The 24,949-nt window shown below is 38.4% G+C and overlaps 1 protein-coding gene across 4 annotated transcripts in view; it reads right to left on the bottom strand.

The window, feature by feature from the left end:
• The window catches only part of MARK1 (microtubule affinity regulating kinase 1), a 119,031-nt gene that overhangs the window by 46,085 nt on the left and 47,997 nt on the right, over nt 1-24,949 (bottom strand). For 3 of the 4 annotated variants that reach the window (XM_023247971.2, XM_023247972.2, XR_006592123.1), the window contains exons 2-5: nt 23,830-24,030; nt 22,613-22,666; nt 4,412-4,460; nt 3,347-3,412 (exon numbers count right to left, since the gene is read on the bottom strand). In XM_023247971.2, coding sequence (XP_023103739.1) covers nt 3,347-3,412; nt 4,412-4,460; nt 22,613-22,666; nt 23,830-24,030 — 370 coding nt within the window. Of the gene's footprint in view, nt 1-3,346; nt 3,413-4,411; nt 4,555-22,612; nt 22,667-23,829; nt 24,031-24,949 lie in introns of those variants that run through there. The other variant, XM_023247973.2, reaches the window with a different exon arrangement.

The raw sequence follows: 24,949 nt of genomic DNA, 5'->3' as shown, positions 1-24,949 counted from the left end.
TAAATTCTACTTGTCATGGAGTCTTGGTCAAATTCCTTCTGACTGCTTCCATTCCCACTGATTTCATGCTTTTCCTTCCTATACTCTGATTATGCTAGTCTCACTAAACTCATTTCATCTATTTTGGTTCTTAACTACTTATGCAGAATTAAATCATCCGGTGTGTGTCTCCTATTACTCTGAACCAACTTCAACGATCATATCTGCCCTATCCCCAGGACAGAACACAAAGTGGGTAGACAATACATACTTGTTGAAATAATTCAAACGAGAAACTGTGGAAATTTCCTATTAGACCTGTTACTTTACATGTATATAAGGTTTTTTTTTCATTTTTCTCTAGTTAATACTTGTAAAAAAACCTAAATTACTATTTAGTTACAATATTAAAAACAAAATATCTCAGTATAAGGGAGAAATTTATTTTTAATGTCCTTATAATTTATACCAGATAGATATACATGTCTATTTAAAACTAAGATGGCTTAAGGCGTTCCTGTAAATATAGCAGAGTGGTTAAAAACTCAGGCTTTAGAATCAGACCAATTTTGTTATGAATCCCTGTTTAGCCCTAAGTAGCTACTGGGAGACACGAGGAAGATTTCTCAACTTTATTAAGATCCTGTTTCTATTTACTGCCTATCTCACATGGCTGTTACAAGGATTAAATGAAATAATGCATGTGCTTAGCACAGTGACTGGCATACAGTAAGCACTCAATAAATTATACATTTGTATCTCAGTATACAGTAAATTGTATGTGTGTGTGTGTATGTGTGTGTGTTTATATATATATATATATATATATATATATATATATATATGCAATATCAATCCTAGGATATCAATAAAACATTAAAAACCAAATATGTAATGATGTATGTCAGATGAAACTAATACACCTACAGTGTCAGATAACGTATGATACCAGGCATACTTAGATGACTGAATGGGATGATGAAAATAGATGTGAGTGGATGCTCTAGTTGACCCATCACGGTAGTTAATTCCAGATATGTGAGTTTAGGCTGGGAAAGACATATGCAAGAATTCAAAAATATGGACTGCTCTTAAGTTCTGCCTAGGACATCCATAGCCCAGATGTTTACAAGACTTAGTCCTTCACTTATTATATATTACTTGTTTATGATTTGCTTCCCCCAAAGAATGTAATCTTCTTGAGGGCAGGGACTTTGTGTCTGCTCACTCATGTGTTCCCAGCAGCTAGAATAACATGTGGTACATAACACACGTCTAATAAATAATGTTTGCGTGAACGAAAGAAGAAATAAAACACACCATTCCAGAGCAGCCGAACACATACTTTTAATAGGTTCTTTGGGATTAACTGTGGTTCAGAATCATAAAGGAGTTCCCTGCCTACCTAATCACAGAAAATCTTCTGCTCCATTAGTGAACCACAATCAAAACTGATCTAAATGCTCCTGACAAAGAAGCAGCTGTCTGACTCAACTCTTTTTCTCATGACAGATTCAATCCTAAAATATCTAGAAATTTCAGAGGAAAAATATTAAGTGTTGATTATAAAAGTTACCTTGCCAGTTACAGATTAAAAAGGCAAGAAAATGATTCCAGATTTAGCACCACGGAACCATGACGGTTTTGTTAGAGGATCACTAACGGGCAAGACTTGGCGAAAACCTACCGCTAGAAACCAGAACTGAATGAGAGAGCACCTGGTATGGGCTGAACTCTGGGAAACACCTCTGCACACTGTACCCCACGGCCCTTCCTCACTGTGCTACTGAAGGAGAGCGGTGAGGATCCCACGCGCTCTCTGTTCCTCCAGCCACTGCTCCCCTTCATCAGCGCCAATACAGAGTTGACCGCACTTCCCGTTTATCGTTAAACAGCATACATATTAATATTAACACAGCCTTGTGGTGGTGCCCCTTCATAAAAACAGAAGTGTCCACCGATTTTTAGCAGTCTGTAATTTCTCATATCAAAGCTTATCTAGCCCCTTTCTCTACACTTTAGATCACCAAACGGGGGGGGGAAAAAAAAGAGTCTAAGTGAACTAAAAATAACACCCAGGGTTCCCACGCTGACAAATTGTTATATAAAATCTAACTAAAGGATAGAAAGAGAAATAATCCATTATGTGGTACCCATACATTCACTAATTTTATTACAGACCTACATCTCATACAAATTTGCATGGCTGTATTAATATTTAAAAAAAATCCTATAATAATAAGCCTTAATGACATAGGTTTTCACGTTAAGTCAAAAAACCTACATTAAAATACTTTCAGGATGAGAAAAGGCTTTGCAAAAAACCAAACCTACTGAAACTTTCAGTTTGCATTAAAAACTGAAAAAGCTATTAAAATAGATGTAATATTTATAATAAACATTTTTAGAAATCTAAGAAACAGTACAAAAATACATAGTTTAGGTATAACAGACTAGAATAAATCCTCTTTATTCTTACATACAAATCTACACATTAGCTAAAAGGATCAACACTAAATTCAACCCTAAGTTTTCCCACTGATTAGCAAAAAAGCTAATTAGCCACAGTGGTTTACATAATTTCAGCTGCTCTCCTCTTTTTCAATTGCTTAACACCTTCAAGCATTCTGTTTTACTGGTTCAATGATTTAGCTTCAGAAATTTTTAAATGTGTTTCTAAGAAAGTTCTGTGCTTCAAAGTCACAACAGTAACTTTGAGCCAACATCTGTCTCCTTTGAGGGAAAGTGTGGAAGATGAAGCTGCTTTTGTTATATACCAGTGTTTGAATCCTTCCCATTTTCGACACTATGTAGTCAAAGTATCCATTACATTCGACACATGCATCTGTATTTCTCTGTCAACTCAGTCCTCTAACTTATAACATGTATAAATCGATACTTGTTTAAATCGAGACATTTTATGCATTATCTTGAAAATCCATGTATATTGAGACTCTGTCATATGTGACCAACCTTTGGCCCAGAACACACTTTTACTATAAACTTTATCAGATACATTGTGAATTTGAAATTTCCTTATAGCCAAGTGCTTCTAATCACAATATTATGACATACTGTAATATGTAGAGAAGAGAATCAAAACATTCATAACAATGTAAATTTAGGGTTTTGAAAACTGTCTTTAGGCAATTTTATGTAAGCCAAAAATCCAACTTTTAAATGTAGGATCAATAGGTCTTGAGAGCAAACACTGAATTTTCCTTAAGATATACCACTTAAAAGCATTTTAAATAAAACTATCGATTCATTAGTAACAGTGAACACATAAGTGTTATAATAAACCTTTGGGTGTTGATAGTTCTGTATGTCTCATCAAAGATAACTTTTCCACCCCTCTCATCCTTACCCCCACTCGCATACTCCATGACTAAATAGAGGGTCTTCTCCGTTTCAATAACTTCAAACAATTTTACTGAAAAAAAAATTAGAGATATAACTGTAATTGTTAGCATATATGGGATATGCTTTAAGAAAATTTAAGGTAATCCTAAGCCAGTGGAAAATGTGAGTATTTACTAAAAATTATTAATGACAATTTTAAGCTGAAAAATTCTCTCAAAGGTAATTACTACTGTGGAAGAAAACCACTTACCACAAAGTGATTTGGAACCAAATCTGTTGGGTCAAAAGAGTTAAGTTTCTGGGATTAAAAACCATTACTTTTTCTAATGAGAAGAATATAATAAAAAGGAGAAGCTTAAAATCAGGATAAAATTTTAACTAAAGCTTAAAAGAGACTGTATTATAACAACACATATGTTGTACTATCATAAAATGTTGACCAATCTTTGGTACAGAAACAAAAATATTCTATAAGTATGTGGTATTATAAAAGTTTTTGGTTTAAAAAAACACCAAATTATCAGACTTACATAGTTGAAATGATATACCACAAATAATCACATTAATATCTCTAGTAAATATAATATTTTTAAATGTGAAAGCAACAAGTATTTAGAAAATGGGCAGGTTAAAAGAAGAATTACTTTTTCCTTCTTATCATCCATTGACTTGATATGTTACATGTATTTGTAAATGTAGGGGAAAACCAGAACTCATAGGAATAAATTCACTAAAATTGAAATCAACCCTATTTTCTTTAAAATTCAAATTAGTTATTTTGCCCTATGATCAAACCTAAATGCATATTATCAAATTATCTGGAATTCATTTCTTATAAATACTGCAATGGCAAGCAATCTCTATTTAGGGCAATTTAGAAAGGAGATACAAAAAATATTCATATGCATTAACTCCAAGTCAAATATATTATTTTAATGGAGAGCTTAAGACAGCAATGCAGTAGAAAACAGCCATTTGCAGCCTTCAATTTCTATAAAATTCTACCTTTTCAAATAGTCTCAAATTAAGGAATATACTTCATCATTAATTGTATACATGAATTTCATACCTATGTTAGGATGATTTAATATCTTCATTATTCGTACTTCTCGAAACAACTGTTAAAGAAAACAGGTAGACATATTTCTGTTAAAACCATTCGCTTGAAGAAATTCATCTTCGTACAAGACACTAGAAGATCCTGGTAATGAGCTAAGAAAGAAACAAGAGATTTGTTTCTCAGATTGACCTCTAACTCTGCTGAGACTTGATTTCCAGGACAATTATAATGAGATGAACTCAGATGGTTCTGTTTGCGTGTGTACACGTGTGTGAATACACCACATACAATAAAACTTGCACTTTTATTTGACTGCTCTTCATTACTGGCAATAAAAGAAAAATACTGTGGAAATGAAACTAAATGATCTCTCACATGATTTTTATCCAAAACCAAGCTTCCTTGGAGGCTGGGGTGGTGGGGAGGGGAAGGGGGTGGTGGTTCCGATACTTTAGTCATCTCTACTGGTTGATCAGGCACTTTATGAAAGATTAAATGATATAAACCTACACTAAGTAAAATCTGAAAAGGAAACGACTATTTTCAGTAACATTTTTAAGGAGACTTGTATAATAGTAAAGGACAATAAAAATTTATTTACCACATTATATAAAACCAAAACATACTGAAAATAAGTCACTTGAAGCACGAATGTTAAAAATTCATGCCTTTTATTTGTCAATATAGGGCCCATTTTTCAAAAGTGTGATCTGGCATTTTTTTGCTGTATGCCGTCTTTTGAGTACATGTTAAGTTCAGAATCAAGCATCTAGTTCAGGAAAAGAGAAGGGCCAATAACTGATAATATTCGAAAAAAGTCTATATTATGACATATGATCTAAGGTTAATGCTTTCAGAGGGGAAATTTCTCCAAGGAAGATATACAAACGGCCAGAAAGAATGTGAAAAGAAGCTCAACATTATTAATCATTAGGGAAATGCAAATCAAAACCACAATATGAGGTAACCCTTCAGACTCAAGATGGCTACTATTAAACAAAACAAAATAACAAGTCTTGGCAAGGATGTGGTTAAAGTGTATACACCTAAAAGCAGGGACTCAAACAAGCATTTGTCGTACACCTACGTTCACAACAGCTAAAAGGAAGAAGCAGTCCGAGTTTCAACTGATGAATAAATGAACAAAATGTCGTATATACATACAATGGAATAATATTGTCTTTTTTAAATTAATAAAACAATTTTTTTAATTTTGAGAGAGAGCATGCACAAGTGAGGGAGGGGCAGAGTGAGGGAGGGTCAGAAAGAGAGAAGGAGAGGGAGAATCCCAAGCAGGCTCTGCGCTGTCAGCACAGAGCCTGATGCAGGGCTTGATCCCATAAACTGTGAGATCACGACCTGAGCCGAAACCAAGAGTCGGACGCTCACTCAATTGAGCCACCCAGGCACCCGGGATAACATTCAGTCTTAAAAAGGAAAGACACTCTGACATACACTAAGATGAACAAACCTTGAGGACATTAGGCTAAATGCAATAAACCAGTTGCAGGAGGAGAAATACCATACGATTTCCCGTGTATGTTAGGTATGTAGAATAAGGTCAAACTAATAGACACAGAAGTCAGCCAAGGCCTGGAGTGACTGAGGCAAAGAGTTTCACTGTCTAATGGGTATAGAGTTCTCAGTTTGGAAGACGAAAAAAGTTCTGGAGATGGCCGGTGGTGATGTGTGCACAATAATATGAATGTATTTGACACCACTAAACTGTATGTTCAAAAATCATTAAAATGGTAAATCTTAGGTGTACTTGAACACAAGTTAAAAACAGAATAAAATGTGTTGATATGCCTCAAAAAATTTCACACCAATGATAAACCTACGTAAGGCTTATCTACCACTAAAATCTCATCCTAGCTCTCCTCCATATCTACAGAAACTTGGGAGTCATCCTTAACTACATGCCTCCCCGAAGTCTGCACATCAGATCTACCACCAAGACCTCCAAAATTCATCTCACATCTGTCAACTTCCATCTATCCATACAGGCAACACTGTCACACTGGATCCCATAGGTCTCTATACATCCATTCTGCATTCTCTTTTCTGTCCTCCCATCCTCCAACCCATTAACCATGCAGCACTACACTGCTGATCACCACTGCTGGTTTTCCAATGCCATTAGAACAAGATCTTCAACATGGGCTACCAGGCCTTGAAAATCAGTATCTTGCCTACCTTGCCATGCTTATCTCATGACACTACGTACCATCGACATGGATGTCTCCTAGATGGACTTCACTTAAGGCAACCAGCCATCTTTCTCAGTTGAACTTGCTAAGATCCCTCACTACTCAGGGCCTTTGCACACGCTCTTCCCCCCTCTGCCTGGAATGAATGCTCTTCATTCACTTTATGAATTATGAAATATTTCAAATTTGTTAAAAAGTACAGAAACAAATATAGCACTTACCTCCGTATTCACTACCAAGATTAAACAACTTATGTTAATGTTCTGCAATATTTTCATGAGATTTTGTTTTTAAGAAAAATTTTAAGAAAATTTTAAGAAAAATTATGAATTTTAATTATTTAATAAAATATGAAGACATTAATCATTCTAGTCATAGCTAGAGTATCCCTCTCTCTCTTTTTCTCCCTCCCCATCCTAGGTAAAACCACTACCCTAATGCTGGTATATAACAAGCTATAAGCTTTTATTAATTTTCTATAGTGCATATATAAATAGCGATATTAACTTTTTTGTGTTTTAAACTTTATATAAGTGGAGTCATACTGAATATATCTCTCTAAACTTATTTTTTCTTCAACATTATGTTTCTTTGTTCTACCCCTGGTATGTATTGATCTGGTCCATTTACTTTAATTGCCATGTTCCATTACAGTACATGAGGAAACTACAGTTTATACACTGTTCTACTGAGGATGCTTAACTTACTGATGTATTTTCCCTACTGCAGTCAGTGCTATAACGAAAATTCTTGACACATTCACGGGAAGTCCATCGTTTACATTAGGGTTCACTCTCGGTGTTGTACATTCCAGGGGGTTCAACAAATGTACAATGACACGTATCCAACACTACAGTATCACACAGACTAGTTTCACTGCCCTAGATATCCCCCACGCTCCACCTACTCACCCTTCCCTCCCATAAATCCCTGACAACCACTACTCTTTTTGTACTTTTTCCATAGTTTTACCTCTTGAGAAGATCATATGGCTGGAATCATGGAATATGTGGCCTTTTCAGATTGACTTCTTTCACTTAGTTAATATACATTCAATGTTCCTCCGTGTCCTTCCATGACTTGATAGAGCATTTATTTTTAGCACCAAGTGATATTTCATTGTATGGATGTACCAGTTTATTTATCCGTTAACCTACATCTTGATTGCGTCCAAGTTTTGACAATTACGAATAAAGCTGTGCAGGTTTTTGTGTGGATGTAAGTTTGTAACTCATTTGGGTAAATGCCAAGGAGGATGACTGGTGGATTTTACGGTAGGTATGTTTAGCTCTGTAAGAAACCACCAGACTGTCTTCCAAAGTGGCCATGCCATTTTATATTCCTACCAGCAATGAGAGTTCTCGTTACTCTACATCCTTAGCAGTATTTGGCGTTGTTAGTGTTTTGTATTTTCACATTCTAATAGGTGTGTGGTGGCATCTCACTGTTGTTCAAATTTCCAATTCCTAATAACAGACGGCGTTGATCATCTTTCCATATGCTTATTTGCCATCTATATGTTTTCTTTGATGAGATGTCTGTTCAGATCTTTTGACCACTTTTTAATTGGTTGTTTGTTTTCCTGAGTCTTTTCAAGCCAATTTTCGAGCCTGCATTTCCAACAATACCAGATGCCTGTGGTTAGTAGTGAACATGGATTGTTCATCAAACACCTTTTTGTTTCTACTTTGCACCATCAGAGAATGGGTCATTCTCATGAGCAGTCCTGGAGGCCCTGGGCAGAGGGGGCCAGAAGTCACATACCCTCACTTCCTCCTTGAGGCTCTCAGGGAGATTGGTGGTCTGAGTGGTTGGTCTGAGTGGGGTGCTCAGGTCAGCAGAGGGAACCATGTCCAGGGGGCACCAGACATAGGACTGAGGAGATGCCGCCCCTGCCCAGACTTGTGAGAACTGATGGCAGGGGTAGAGTCCCGTGGGATCTCCTGTGTTCTGGGTGAGGAGTCCCCTCAGAACACACACAGGGTTCTTTTTTTTTAGGGGGGGGGAGACAGAGAGAGACAGAGCACAAGTGGGGGAGGGGCAGAGAGAGAAGAAGACACAGAATCCAAAGTGGGCTCCAGGCTCTGAGCTGTCAGCACAGAGCCCAATGCGGGGCTCGAACCCATGAACCGTGAGATCATGACCTGAGCCGAAGTCAGACGCTTAACCGACTGAGCCACCCAGGTGCCCCCACAGCGTTCTTACTTTAGCTGCTGACAACATCTAGGTCTCCCCTGTCTACTTACCTAATGACCCCCTCCTCTGAACAAGACCCTTACCTCCCTGAGAGCCCCAAAGAAGTAAAAGAGGAAGTACTTCCCAAAGAGGAAGTAAGGGGCCCATCATCACGTCACCTTTGCCCAGGGACTCACTGGGCTGACGGCACGTGCAGGACTCCATGGGTTAGATTTTCAGAAAACGTGGACTTCTGGTTTCAAACTTTTTTTTTCTCTTGCTACAGCACATTAGCAGATAAAATTTACACACTAGTAGATAAAATTTACATATGAGTGTATTATAAAGAATAAACACAAATAGTCCCTATTTTGGTTTTGCTATACTATACAGGTTTTAAAGTAGCTGGACTGGCTATCAATATGAGCAGCAATACTGTAAGTTTCATTTGCATTCTTCAGTATTATCACTATCGTGTCTTTGCAACAGGAAAGTGCCCAATACCAATCTTGTTCTCTACGCTTACATATAAATAAACTGCCCGTTTTCTTTACTTAGTCTTGCTTTCTTATTAAGACTTCACCTGTTAACTTGTTGTATCTGACTATAAAAGCACAACTCACCAGCACTGCAGTACAGAAGCCTGTAACTGGCCCCCACATCCCCTCTGCAAATCTAACGTGCACCATTCGAGCACCCTCAACACTCAGTCCACGGTGCTCCCTGCATCCTTGCACTCCTTAAGTTGAGCAGAATGCTTACCAGAGGTGATCTAGGTCCCAAACATATTTGTCGGGTATACATGTTACTGTAAATAGATAATTTAACTAGTGTATCTGTTTTCTTCTTTTTTTCTTAATTTCTATTTATTTTTTAAATGTACATCCAAGTTGGTTAGCATATAGTGCAACAATGATTTCAGTAGGTTCCTTAATGCCCCTTACCCATTTAGCCCATCCCCTTCCCACAATCCCCCCAGTAACCCTCTGTTTGTTCTGTGTATGTAAGTCTCTTATATTTTTGTCCCCCTCTCTGTTTTTATATTATTTTTGCTTCCCTTCCCTTATGTTCATCTGTTCTGTGTCTTAAAGTACTCATATGAGTGAAGTCATATGATATTTGTCTTACCTAATTTCGCTTAGCATAACACCCTCTAATTCTATCCACGTAGTTGCAAATGGCAAGATTTCATTCTTTTTGATTGCTGAGTAATACTCCATTGTATATCTATATCACATCTTCTTTTTTTTATTTTTTTTTAACGTTTATTGATTTTTGAGACAGAGAGAGACAGAGCATGAACAGGGGTGGGTCAGAGACAGAGAGGGAGACACAGAATATGAAACAGGTTCCAGGCTCTGAGCTGTCAGCACAGAGCCTGATGTGGGGCTCGAACCCACGAACTGTGAGATCATGACCTGAGCTGAAGTCGGACGCTTAACCAACTGAGCCACCCAGGCGCCCCTATCACATCTTCTTTATCCGTTCATCTGTTGATGGACATTTGGGCTCTTTCCATACTTTGGCTATTGTTGGTAGTGCTGCTATAAACATTGGAGTGCATGTGCCCCTGTGAAACAGCATACCTATATCCCTTGGATAAATACCCCATAGCGCAATTGCTGGGTTGTAGGGTAGTTCTATTTTTAGTTTTTTTGAGGAACCTCCATACTGTTTTTCAGAGTGGCTGCACCAGTTTGCATTCCCACCAGCAGTGCAAAAAAGATCCTCTCTCTCAGCATCCTCGCCAACATCTGTTATTGCCTGAGTTGTTAACGTTAGCAATTCTGACAGGCGTGAGGTGGTATCTCACTGTGGTTTTGATTTGTATTTCCCTGATGATGAGTGATGTGGAGCATTTTTTCATGTGTCAGTTAGCCAGCTGGATGTCTTCTTTGGAGAAGTGTCTATTCATGTCTTTTGCCCATTTCTTCACTGGATTATTTGTTTTTTGGGTGTTGAGTTTGATAAGTTATTTATAGATTTTGGATACTAACCCTTTATCTGATAGGTCATTTGCAACTATCTTCTCCCATCCCATCAGTTGCCTTTTAGTTTTCCTGATTGTTTCCTTTGCTGTGCAGATCTTTATTTCGATGAGGTCCAAATAGTTCATTTTTGCTTTTGTTTCCCTTGCCTCTGGAGACATGTTGAGTAAGAAGTTGCTGCGGCCAAGGTCAAAGAAGTTTTTGCCTGCCTTCTCCTCCAGGATTTTGATGGCTTCCTGTCTCACATTGAGGTCTTTCATCCATTTTGGGTTTATTTTTGTGTATGGTGTAAGAAAGTGGTCCAGGTTTATTTTTCTGCATATCGCTGTCCAGTTTTTCCAGCACCACTTGCTGAAGAGACTGTCTTTATTCCATTGGATATTCTTTCCTGCTTTATCAAAGATTAGTTGGCCATACGTTTGTGGGTCCATTTCTGGGTTCTCTATTCTGTTCCATCGACCTGAGTGTCTGTTCTTATGCCAGCACCATACTGTGTTGATGATTACAGCTTTGTAATACAGCTTGAAGTCCGTATATTCGCTTTCTATCGCTGAATAAGAAATTACCACGCTCTAGCAACTTGTAACGACACACATTTATCATCTCACGGTTTCTGTGCATCAGTAGGGCTTCATTGGGTCCTCTGGCTCCCATCGAGGTGCTGCAGTCTCATCTAGGGGTCTGACTGGGGAGAAATCCATTTCCAAGCTAACCCAGCCTGCAGCTTTAGGACTGAGGATGCTGGTTTCTTACTTGCTCTCGAGCAGAGGCCACCCTTACTCTTAGAGACTGCTTACATGTCCTTGCCAAGTTAGGCTTCTCCAACATGGCTGTTTACTGTATTCAAGCCAGCATGGATAATCTTTAGGGCATGTTGGCTAGAAAGGCAGTTTTATATAACATAATGTAATCATGGGAGTGAAATCCCATCACCTTTTCCATATTCTGTTGGTTAGAAACAAGTCAATGGTCCCGCCCACATTCAAGGGGAAGGGATTATACAAAGGTGTGAACACCAGAAGTGGGGATCACGGGCAGCTGCCTTAAAGTTTGTCCAATACAATTAAATGTTACGTAAACCAATGAATTCAAGTTTGTTGTTTAACAAAAAACAAAACAGAACAACACACACAAAAACACAAAAAAATCTGTAAATTCTAGATAAAAGCTGCTAGAGAAATTGCTGCCCACTTAAGTGTGGGCAGAACAAATATCAAAGATTAAAATAAAATCTTGGGGCTGCTCTCAGATCATTCCTGGGTATCTTTAAATTCTCCCTCATTAATTAAAAAAATAAAATAAACCTGGAAATAGCAGCAAGTGTGAGTTTAGGGGTGAGATTTGTGCAAGATAAACAAAGCTAAATGCCAATCAACAGGCCCAAACTAAGAAGGGGGGTGGGGTGGGGTGGGGGAGAAACTTGGCCTTAAATTGTTCAATGGTATACACTGATGTGTTCAATTTAAATGCTAAATATCTATATAAGTTTTCGTAATTCCTCCCTTTACCATACTTTTTCAATTAACCGCTCCTTACGGCAGGCAAAAGAGGGTTTCCACCTTATTTTCTCCAGAAAGTGGCCCAGGGAGTGTAGCGTGTCATTCCATACGAGCTCTAATTCCAGCTCCTCTTCCTTTCTCTTCTGCCTCAAGGAAGCACATAGGATTCCAAGTGTGTAGACAATGTCACAGGGATAATTTTGAGGTTATTTCTCATTAATTTTTATGAAATTACTGGCAAATTCGGTGGTTTACTCTTGGAAGCAAACTGGTTGAGACATACCCTAGAACTAATGAAAACATGCTGATGCCTCCCGGCAGCTCCACGTCTGACATTCTAAAGGAATGGATTAGCTGTACATGCTTCAAGCACTTCTCCACAGATACTGGGGTTTGCTTGTTGGTTTGTTCGTTCCCTAAGCTGGGTTTTGGACTGCCACTGAATTCACGAATGCGGTCCCTGACAAGAACCTAGAATTTAGCCCTTGTGTTCTACCAAGAAGTGAGGTGAGCTGGGGACAGGATTACAATGATCTTGTGAACATTAAGGGCATACCTGAACAGAAGTACCACGCCACTGCCATCTGGAGATGAAGCAGGAGAAACAGTCACAGGAAGGGCCAAAGTTCTCATAAGGTAATTTCTTATTCCAGTTAAAAAATTAAGACCTAGTCATTGGATTCCTGTATCTTAAAGATGTCTTCAATGTACTGTTCTATCCTTAGTTTCCTCTCCTTCAGTAATCCTTGACAAGAAGTGAGGAAAAAACCGTAATAAGCAAGAGCACGAATGTCTGTGTGGGTCGGGTGTGTGAAGGCTAAACATGACAGGCAATGGTGGAAAGACCAAGAGTGGCTGCTGTTGGAAGAGCGATCGGTGTGTGTTAAGGGGCATCCTGACTCAGGATAATCAAACGCCAGTGGCCTGACCTACCAATCACCCTTCCTCCCAAAGAAACACTTCAGTTGTCAGCTAGATATGGGTCATTAACACTCCAAATCCAGAGAGCTGGGACCAACTGCACAGTAGCACACGGCTTGAGTAAAGGTCTAAGAGGTCTCTTCCTCTTCGTGACTCCCCTCGTGCCCTTCCCTAAACTGCAATATTCCAGCTGGCTGCACACAGGAAAGAGACGGGACTAATTAACCACCTCAGCTGCCCGAGTCAAAGGGAGCAGGGAGAGACAGCGAGCCACATGTCTGTGATCTTTTAGCTCAGAGAAGACCTTTATCAGTGAGGGTGCCAATCTTACCAGTGCCTGCTATTCCAGGCTATTCTAAGAAAGGTGGACAGGGCTGAGGGGAGAAGGAGAGCTGAAAATTTAGACCATGATAAGTTTACCTTGAGATAGACAATTATTGTTAAAAAAAAAGTCAATTATCACATGTATCGTACGCCCAGGTACAAGTCAGGAACACAAAGGTTTGCAAATATATTAAATAGTCCCACAGCACTAGTTGAGTTTCTGATTCTAATTTGTAGTTCATTTCCCTTGCTCGCTTTCAAACTGTGACATCACGATGTTCCTAGCATTCTCAAACTTAGCAGGAAAGCTCCGAATTCGCTAATACCCTCCAAACTTACTATTTCAACTTTGCTGTGGGCTGGAAATTGAGGCTAGAGTTTGTTCAAATTCTGTGTGCTGAATTAGAGAAATGAGTGCTGAGAAAAGGCTTGTGATGGGTTTTCTCTAACTAAAAGGCAGGGAGGGACCTCAGTGTTTGGACTTTGTGACAGCTACTCTCGCTGTTCAGAGGCCTTTGTTTCCTTCTTGGTTCCTGGCGTTGTTCCAGGTAACTGAAGTTAGTAAACAAGAGAGATATTTACTTTTCAGTTCAGTCCTTTTTGTTAGGGCTTAAGGTCAGGATCAAACTCCATCAGTGTTAATCAGTATTTGCCTCAATTATGAGCATTTTCTTTTTCTCCTCTCAACTGTTCTCTTCCTTCCTGCCTCTTGCTTTTTTTTTTTTTTTTTTTTGATGGTGGGAAAAATCGGTTATATTTAGAAGTAGCCACGTGGATATGGCTTAGACAATCCTCGTTCTATTTACACCCGAAGTATCGTAGTCAGGGGCCAGTCAAATGCACATCATCTTCCTTCCACCAGACCCGCTCACCGTGTGCCCTTGTCACAGGATTCCTGCACTGCTCCTTTGGTCTTGAGGCACATGGAGAACAACCCCGTGGCCCCAGGGAACTTGACAAAGGCACAGTGGTCAAGCTTGTTCCCACTGGGCGAGATCTTCCAGGCTGTCATCAGCCTTGGGGACTGGGCTCATAGGAGGACGGCGACATTCAGATGTTCTTGCACCTGTCGACACAGCCTTCTTGGCCTTTCCAGCATTTTGTTCTGATTGCGGTTTGGCGAGGGGCAGGAAGCCCTTCTTTGCCTTCACTGTAATCTTTGTAAAAATCCTATCTCTATCTTTGATAGCAGTTTACTGGTCTATTTTTTTAAACTTTTTTTTTTTAAGTTTCTTTATTTTTGAGGGACAGAGCATGAGCAGGAGAGGGACAGACACACACACACACACACACACACACACACACACACACACACACACACAGAATCTGAAGCAGGCTCCAGGCTCCGAGCTGTCAGCACAGAGCCCCATGCGGAGCTCGAATCTACTAACCATGAGATCAAGACCTGAGCCAAAGTTGGGCGCTAACTGACTGAGCCACCCAGGCGTCCCAACAGTTTACTGGTCTATTAATGTGAGGTGTGGTGACAAGTGCAAGTGATATTCAGGTCCAAGAGACTGCCGGGTTCTCGTTTAGTCTCTCTCAGAGGCTCCCGTCATTGAGGGGTTTTGTAGATGAAATGCCTGTATTAACAGAACCCTATAGATTAAGCTTTCAGCTTTTAAATTTCCAGGATCATCTTTTTACTCCTTTTTAAGTCTCCAGACGTGTTACTGGTACACCACGTATTTTATATAGTTATTGCTAGTAGTAGTTTAACAACAGGCTAATTTCTTAAGTTCTTCCCATGAAATGGTAGTTCAAAAAAGATCTGAATACAATCAAATGAATATATGTTAGATGAAATCTCACTAAAAAAATAGAACAATTGTTCAGTATTGCTTTCCAACCTTGACAACTTGTAAGTCAACTGTTTGTTGCAAAGTTAAGAGAAGAAAATGCTCTTTAAATGACAGGCTAGGCCACTTTCCAAGTTTCATCTAGATAGATTACCAGATTGTAAGATTCTTATTTCTTATAAACTGGTTCTAATTTTATATTGCTTGAGTCCTTCCCAAGGTCTTATACGTCTCTGAGCTCAAGTTGATGTTAAGTAATGTACTGAGATAACAAATCAAATAATTTCAGAGGAAAGATATTAAACATAAAACAGATCAAATTTGAAAACAGTTTAAATTACAAATGATGGAAATTAAAATGAGATACCATAATGCATTCATAAGGTTGGAAAAAAATGAAGAAATCTGATAATATAAAGTGCTGACAAAAATGAAGACCAATAGTAAGTATCATACAGTGTTAGCAGAAGTATAAATTGGTGCAACTGCTCTGAAGAGCAATTTGACATTATCTGGTAAAGCTGAGGATATGCATGACCTTCAACCTAGCAATTCTGCTTGGACAGACACATCCTTTTATACACCTTCACAAATAGGCATATGCAATAATGATCGTTGCCTCATTGCTTCTGCAGCAAAAACAAAAAGCTAACTAACTTAAAAAGAAAAAGTGAAACACAAAAACACCAGGAATAATCTACATGTCAACTAACAAAAAATACACAAACTGTAGTATATCTATTAACAAGACAAGGGGTAAACTGTAGCATATTCATGCATGCCAATAGCAGTAGTGAAAATAAATGAACTAGACTATATACACTAACATGACTAAAACTGTGAGGTAATGGTACGTGGAAGAAGCAAGCTGTACAAAAATAAGAAGTTTAAAAAATAATATGTAGTCTTTTACGTATGGAAACACACGTGAAAAACCATTTTAAATTTGAATGGGAATAAGAAAGATCAAGTTCAGAACAGTAGTTATTTCCAGGTAGGAAAGAAAATATAGGAATAGAACCTAGAAATAAAACATAAGGCTTTAGTTGTAGCTGTACTATCTTATTTCTTAAAAAATACTAGAAATGAAATAGTTTAGTCTAACAAATGTCATAAAAAAGTAACTATTTTTAAAATGGAAGGACATTTTGAAGTTCCTATCTAAGAATCAAAAATAGACCAGTTTACGATTTCAACAAACTGCCCAAAATAGAAAAAAATAAGAGCATGACTCTTCAAATAACAAAATGACAATATGACTTTTAAAACAACCAGATGGTTTAAGGGAGCCTGGGTGGTTCAGTCGGTTAAGTGTTTGATTTCATCTCGGGTCATGATCTCACAGTTTGTGGGATCAAGCCCCGCGCTGGGCTCTGTGCTGACAGCATGAAACCTGCTTGGGGATTCTCTCTTTCTCTCTCTCTCTCTCTCTCTCTCTCTCTCTCTCTCTCTCTCTCTCTGCCCCTTCCCTGCTCGTTCTCTCTCCCTAAAATAAATACACTTTAAATAAATAAATAAATAAGTAAATGAATGAATGAATGAATAAATAAAACAATCAGATGGTTTAGTCTACAACTCATGGGTGATTTAGATTCCTAGCCTCCTCCAGTTCCAAGAGAAAACCCTTCCGCGTCTGCTCTTCAGTAAATCTTATGTAGTTTCCTGAGAATGTAGAAAGAGACAGAAAGAAGCTTTACAGCCAATAAAGCCCCAGCAATCAAAATAGAGGTGTTAAGAGTCAGAGGTAGAATACAAACATCAAACCCCCAAAACAAACAGAACTACTACCCAAACTAAAACAAATAAGAATTACAGCAATTTTTATGAATAATCCTTGGTTATGGGTACTTAATTTTAAAGAAGGCGGAGAGATTTAACATTGTTGAGGCGGCAGCAAAGGTCGCCCTGAAGAAACGACTCCAAGGCTGAAATGTGAGGAATGAATGAATAAAGGATTCATTAACGAAGGGGAGAAGCCTTATGGGGAGGGTGAGGTGAAGAGCTGCAGAGGCTGGTGGCTGGAAGGAAGACTAACTAGGAGCAGATGAAAGAAAGTGCTGAAGCCAGAGGCATAGGAGGCGGGGTAGGGAGATGCTGGGGGGAGCTGGTGGGTAATGAGGTGGAAGCGGAAGGTAGGGCCTGGCACACGCTGTGAGCGAATTCGATTTCCAGACCTCCAAGAACGGAATGCCATCAAGAAGTTTAAATAAAGGATGGCATAGTCAGAGAGGCGTTCTGTATCCCTGATGACTTGTTAAACTGTGTGTGTGTGTGTGCGTGCGTGTGTGTGCGCGCGTGTATGTGTGTGTGTGTGTGTGTGTGGAGGGATGCAAGCGGATGCAGGAAGAACAGCGGGAAGGCTACTGGGGTAGTCCTTGGGAGAGACAATGGCAGCTTTGTCTAGAGTGGTAGTGATAGAAAAAGATAAAAGCAGACCTTCTCAAAAGATGTAAGACATAAAATTAGCACAACTCATGGACGGATTAGATGGTGAAAATAGGTAGAGTGAGGAGTGGAGGACACTTGTGGGGCTTTTGGCTTGCACAACTCAGGGGCAGTTGTCATTCACTGAGAGAGGATGCTCGGAGAGCACCAGGTGACGAGGTACTGAGGAGGTGGGGCAGAGATCATGAGTTCAGTTTTGGACATAATAGGTTTGGGCTGTCTTTGAAAGGTTATGAGCAAATTTAGGGGAGGTCTGAGTTGAAGGCATATATTTGTGACCCTGCTTGTAGTTGAGACAGCCCAGGAAGGGAATACAGAAAGAGAAGAGGACCGAACTTTGTGGGGTTGAAACACTGAGGCCAACAAAAAAGACAATGACTCTACATAAAGGACACACAAAAGGAGCAGCCAAAAAAAAAAAAAAGAAGAAGAAGAAGAAGAAGAAGAAGAAGAAGAAGAAGAAGAAGACGACGACAATATATGGAGAAATACAATTTTCTTTCAAGAAATCCTTGCTAAGTTAAGAATTAATAATGAACACATGTACCTGACACTTAGTTTGAACCATAAGACGGTCTCCATTTCTAGGGCTTTTTTCTATTGAATTAAAAAAATCCTAAGTCACCATCACAGATTGATTGGACAAAGGAACCAGCATCAGATGATGTGTCAGCGACATTCAGACTGATTCGCTTACAAAGATATTTCTCCCTGAAGATTATGTACAGCTCTCAGACGGACTCCAGTCTAGGCTGCTAATCGTATCCACTCAAAAGCTGGAAGACTGTAAGTCCCGGCGAGAAGGCTAATAGCAATGGATTCTCGATACACTCTTTGGATACGCTTGCTCCAGAAGGTGTCCTTCATATTTGGATGTAGCATTGCGTGTTAAATATGCCCAATAATACATTCCTGAGCCCTCTGGCTAGTCGCTAAAGAGGGCCAACAAGATTTAGAAAAGTCAAATATTTGGTCCGTGGACCACTGGAAACAGTTTGGTTTTTTCAGAAAATTTGGTTACCTTATCTTCAACATTTTAGCTAGATATTAACATTTTTGGTATCACCTTTTAAAGGAAACTTGTTTGAATGCCTTTTCCCTCAAAATCTATCATATTTCAGTGTGAATGATATGCTTCCCACCAATTCTTCACACTCTACACGAAAGAGCCATGATTTCATGATAACCTGCTTTCAGCCTTTCCTTCAAAGCCCAGTCAAGATCAGAGGTATGCTGCTAAGCACTAATTTCATGGAGAATGAAATAATGAGTTACTGGGCATGAGGTATAATCTTATTTATTCACATGGCAGTATCATTCCTTGCAGAATTACCACACAGCCCTCCCCCACACACACTCGCCAAAAAAAGGCCCTCCCGGTATGTCATCATTATTAATTCTAAGCCAATTTTTGCAGTCCACAACCCAGTTAATCCTGCTAACTCTTCTCTTATCACTTAGATTTTCACTGACACACAAAAGGATTGGTTTAGACTTTTCCTTCAAATGATCCGCATGTGTGAAAAGAACAATAAAGCGAAATATGCTATAAAGCATACGTATGTGACAGTAACTGGCATTTCAACATATGTCCAACAGAGGTATTTGTTAAGGAATATTGCCAAAGAGTTTCTGCTTTCTCCTTGATAAAACTATTCATCAATAATTTTATGACTGCTTTTACACGTTTGGTTTCTTGATAATTTGCTAAAAGAAACTTAATTCTGAATATTGTTTCTGTGGTTCTGTCCTCCTCTCTGCCTGTAGTGACAGTGATACAAGTTATTTTGCAGATGCTCTGGAAAACATAACTAGCTTACCAGAGAGGTTGGTGGCTTTATCTGAAAACTCACCAAAGTTTAAATGGCTTAGGTCACCGTTTGATAACATTTTATACAACAAATAACACACCAGACACTAGGAGTAAGCAGATTATTCATTTAATAAGTCTAATTTTCAGATATCAGTTACTGGAGATTGCTTGTAATTTCCCTGCTTGTACAAAACCAATGTCCTCACGCAGAGATACACGGTTTATGTCACTGCAATGCAACAGCCCTCTTTATTAAGGACATAATGCTGAGTTATGACAGTCTTATTTCTATTTCATTACAGGCTTTCCTACTCAGCAAATCAATTCTGAACCACTGAGCCATTTTTGTGAATTGGGAATATAATGCAACACAGTAAAACAACAGAAAATGTAAATTAATAAACAACACATAGAAGGCAGATAAACTGTACCCTGGTGGCTATGAACTAGAAAGCTAACACAAACTTTGTCATCCATGTATAAACTAGTGTGTCCCAAGTTTAAAAACCTAGTGGAATTTCTGAGAAAATGACAATCTTACGTTTCAAGTACGTGAACTATGAACAGAACTGTTTCACTATCTTGCTGTTCCTCCAACATTATTAGGCTGCTTAAAAGATCCCCAGGAATCACCAGTACAGTTCATAAACCCTACCCCAAAAGACACCAATTAAAATATGAGGTGAGACTCATGGTCCAAAGTGGAAGAGGTAAATATAGCATCAAACTCAAATAATTTTTAAACTAGGACAGCTCATTAAATTGGATCCCACTAATTCAAGATATGTGATACAAATCACATGAGCATCTTATGTGAACAATGTTGATGCCAAAGATGCTTAACAATTCCAAAGACCAAACTGTTTCTGAGAACTTTGTATGTTAGAAATTTTGAACAGTTGGGGTATCGAATTTAGGTTACTTTGTCTATCACTGATGTTGGCAATGGGAAGTATTATTTCCTAAAAATATGTTACACACAGAAGAGAATATAAAGGATGGGAATCAGCTTAAATTCAGATCAAGTCCAGAACAAGATTTAACCAAACCCTTCTGGAGATGAGATTAAAATGAACCCTTATTCCAAATACATGTGTTACCATTATCTGCCTTTTAATAAGCACACCTATTACACGGAGAATATATTTTGCTATTTTTTATCTATAGGTCCTGACTGTCAATGCTAAGGAAAACAAATGGATTACTTCTCGTTCCGTTATTTCTTTTTTAGATATAACTGACCGGGGGATATGACTGGACAAATGCTGAATATTCTACAATGCATGGGAACTAACCAAGCCTTGATCTGTTGGGTTGTTTTTTGTTTTTTTCCAAAACTCTTAACCGAGAGCAAATCTATGAACATAAATGAAAATTATTTCAAAAACAATGACATATACACGTGTAAAGGCTACATTAAGTGAATGCTCATCTTTCCTTGGATTCTATTTTCATAAACTAAAGAAAACAAAATTGCCATCAGTCTTTATATGCCTGTTTGGAAAAGCAAACACTTCATCACCAAGATGAGCAGAATTACAACAGAAATTACTTGTCACCAAGTACATGTTTTTAGTTATTCAGATAAATAAAGCAACATTCGGCTTCATGTCTGCACATTTCAACAAGTATGACTGTGGTTCTACACACTTCTCCGGGCCCCTTTGGGAAGAACAGAGTGGGGGTCATATTACTGTGCATCCAGCTAGCAAAACCGGCCTCAAGTGTCTCTAAATGTCATCTAAAATCACTCAGTTTACCAGAGTCACTCACAGATTAATCCAGGAGAGGTGGGAAAGCCAGATGGGTGACGGGCAGGGCCATGGAGCACTTTTAAAAGATTCCCAGCAGAAAGAAGGGTGGCAAAATTTGCCCCACTGAAGCCCCACCCCAGGGAAAAAGACAATCTTTGGATAATGCATCTGCCCAGATGCATTATCTCATACAACTGCATCACTGATTAGCTAAAAGACTGGTGCTAGAAGTTTCTCTCCGAAGACAGGCATAAGGTACACCATCTCACGGTCACAGAGGAAAAAGAATGCAGCAAACCCTTCTGTTCTCCCTGATCAGAAATAGCAAAGCTATGAAAAGTCACATTAACTGTTAAACTTAAAAGGAATCTCAGTAAGTAGTACAAACACAGATCTCCGAGTAGAAGTACGTATATAAAAATACCCTGACTTATCTGGCATGGAGCCAAGAGGAAAGTCTTGCTATCAGAGACCTGAATTTTTATTTAGATGTTAGAATCACAGCAGGAATAATTTAAACACACCATACTAAAAAGTTCTCATATTAAAGATTCTGTTTGAGGAACTCAAAAGTTATTTGTCACATTTACCTATGTGACCGTGATCGCATTACGTTCTAATAAAAATTACAATGTATTTTACTATCTCACTACATAAAACAACATATATGGCGTAAGTGTTAAAGTATTTGCTTCATTCTTAAAGTACTAAAATGAATATGTGAAACTTTTCCCACATGAGTAATGAAGCAACCTGAAACAGCTTTTCTAGGATTACCAGGGCAATTTCTACCCTAACTACCTTTTTTCCTCTCCCTCCTTTTTTTTTTTTTTTTTTTTTTTTTTGGCACTGTTTAAAGAAATGTTCCTATTTTTCACTCGAAGTTAGCTGAGAGACTAGTTCTTGCAGAAGAAGAAAGTAAAGCAAGTGAAGCAATAAAAGGAAACCCACCTATGGACAATGTAACTACAAATACACTTTTAACAAAGCAGAATCCTGAGTATTTCAACACATTTGTTACAAAGTTTTATTCTACTGAATTAGAAGACGTAAATTCCTCTCATACGGTACACGCATTTGAGTCGTAGATACTTCTCAAGCAAACACTTGATAAATATAATTGAAGTGTTATTAAATACAATGCTTTACATCACGTCTTTTCTTCACATATTGATGAATATAGTATCTTACCTAACAGGAAATTTAGGATAACCGACTTTACAGAAGATCACATGTTAATAAACTCACATTCTAATTACTTACTGTTAAAATAATTAAATACCTTTTGTAGACTGGTAGGATTTAGCTGAGTTTTGTCTATTATTTTCACAGCAACCTAGAAGAAGAGAATCATTAAACTATGTTTGAGAATACATATTTTGATGGATAAAAAATACAAAGAAAAAAATCTTTTGTTCCATTCCCAACTACATGCAATATAGTTATAATTGGAGTTCACATAACTAGATGGTGAAGTTGTGATAACCCGGCAGCCTTACTGTGAATCCCACTGACTTAAGTCTTTAACACATCCGATTGTGAGTCAATAAAATTACACCTTTCTTATTTTTTTCCAAGCCTCCCCTTTTAAAGTAAAAATCATCTGTAATCATTTACTTATAATTTTAATAACTTATAATTATCAGAGGGGAGGGTCTGGTAAATTCAGTAGGTTAGGGATCACGTGAATAATATAAGACAAATTGAATGCTCAAGCTCACTTATAGAAGCAAAGTAAGCAAATGGATTTGAATGTCCTCAAGGTCTCTGCCTGATGGAGCCTGTGTCTGAAAAGCTCCTGGCAGAGGACTAAGATCAACCAGAAGTGATATTATGGACAGAGAGAAGGAAAAACTTATTAAAAACAAATTATGACTGAGATCTTCACAATGTCCTCACTAGAGCAGGGAAACATTAAGCAATACTGCTTTTTAGTCTTTACTATGTAAAGTATTAAATAAATATTAGTAACAATAATAATTACTAAATACATAAATTTTTTCTCTATATACATACACATAATTTAAAACACATGGGATTTTAGAAACCCAATTCTCTTATTACCTGAGGAAAAACATCAATATAATAACACTTGTGCAATGTGGGCTCTAAATACATAAAAATTAGTGGGTGACTTTATATACATTTATACCCAATTTACATGAAGCAATAATTAATGTGAACTTCCCTGGCCCTCTTCCTGGGGCCAGGGAACAACGGTAGTCAGAAATGTTTACAGAAACCGTATAATGAAGACAGAAGTCTGAGAAAAGCTCCTCTGTAGTTACACCTGATTTACAAAAGATGCTACGTGAAGGGAGGAGTCTTTTCTAAACGTTCAAAGGCCAACTATAGCTGTGTCCACGGATGTTCCATTCACACGCATCCCAGTGTTTTACCATATTTCAACTGTCATTCATTCCCAGCATCAGCTATAGGAAAGCTTTAAAGACTCTGGAGAGGTCCAAGTAAATATTAGAAAGCATCATGAAAACTTACCTCTCTACCCGTTAGAACATGTCTTGCCAATTTCACTTTGGCAAAATTTCCCTTCCCTATTGTTTTTTGTAAACGATAATTTCCAATGTGAGGCTGTTCGTCCGCGGACGTAATGGAGTTTCTACACCGAGGGATGTTCTGTCGGCTACTTGATTTGGTGGGCTGGATATGTGGTTCAGTATATCCATCCACAGATGTATGCTAAGAAAGAGGTTAACAAGATTTCATTGTTAATGAAATTATATTTTAAAAAGGGCAGTTAAAAAGACTACAAATAATTTTCATGAGTAATTCAACTTCAACAAAAATACATCACACTACACAATTTTAAGGTGCAAGAATTCTATTTATAATTTCTACTGGACTTCAGCTCGGTTTGCCAGAGGGAACAGAACTATTTAAAATGAAATGTTCTGCATAACTTTAGGTATATGTTTTTGATTAAAAAAATATAAAGAGATAGATAGAAGCCATATAGACCAATACTCCTCTAAGGGTACTATCCCTTTAGGATGAGATGAGAACACAGTCTAGGGCTGTGTCATTACGAGGGCAGAATGTCTTTAATGCCGAGACAAACGACTCCATGAGTACATTTCTGCTTTTCCAAATTGGCCTGGCTACTTGCCATGTTCACTCTTTCATTTGCTGGCATATAGTTTGGTCAGCTGACCAACCAGCTGCCTGCTTCAGGTGTCCTTCTAGTCAATTCCTGCCCAACCTTCTCTCTCAGCTCATGTGCCCCACCAAGAGAGACAGCGATGCCTGTGTCCATGACCTAACGTCCCCTGAATTCCTCCTCAGTGCTACTCTTCAGGGAAGGACGTCAGTTTGTCCCACGGTGCCACACTAGCCTACAACCGCACTGAACAGCTGGTCCAGTGCAAGCTCAGCACGTGGAGCCCCAGGTCAACCTGCCTAGTGAACTGTGTATCATCACTTCTGATTGTTCTGCTCTTGTTCAGTTTTGTCTGCATCTTAAAATACATACATTTCTAGCAGTTGTGAAAATACAGACTCACACATAATAAACGCTAATATCTTTCTCCAACAAACTTCTTTAAAATAGCTGAAGATGAGTAGCACAAATTAACAAAATAAACGGGGCATCTTTTATTTA

Source organism: Felis catus, chromosome F1, assembly GCF_018350175.1.
Source record: "Felis catus isolate Fca126 chromosome F1, F.catus_Fca126_mat1.0, whole genome shotgun sequence".
Classification (NCBI taxonomy): domain Eukaryota; kingdom Metazoa; phylum Chordata; class Mammalia; order Carnivora; family Felidae; genus Felis; species Felis catus.
Note: the sequence above shows the minus strand (reverse complement) of the source record. Positions and strands in the feature narration are given on the sequence as shown.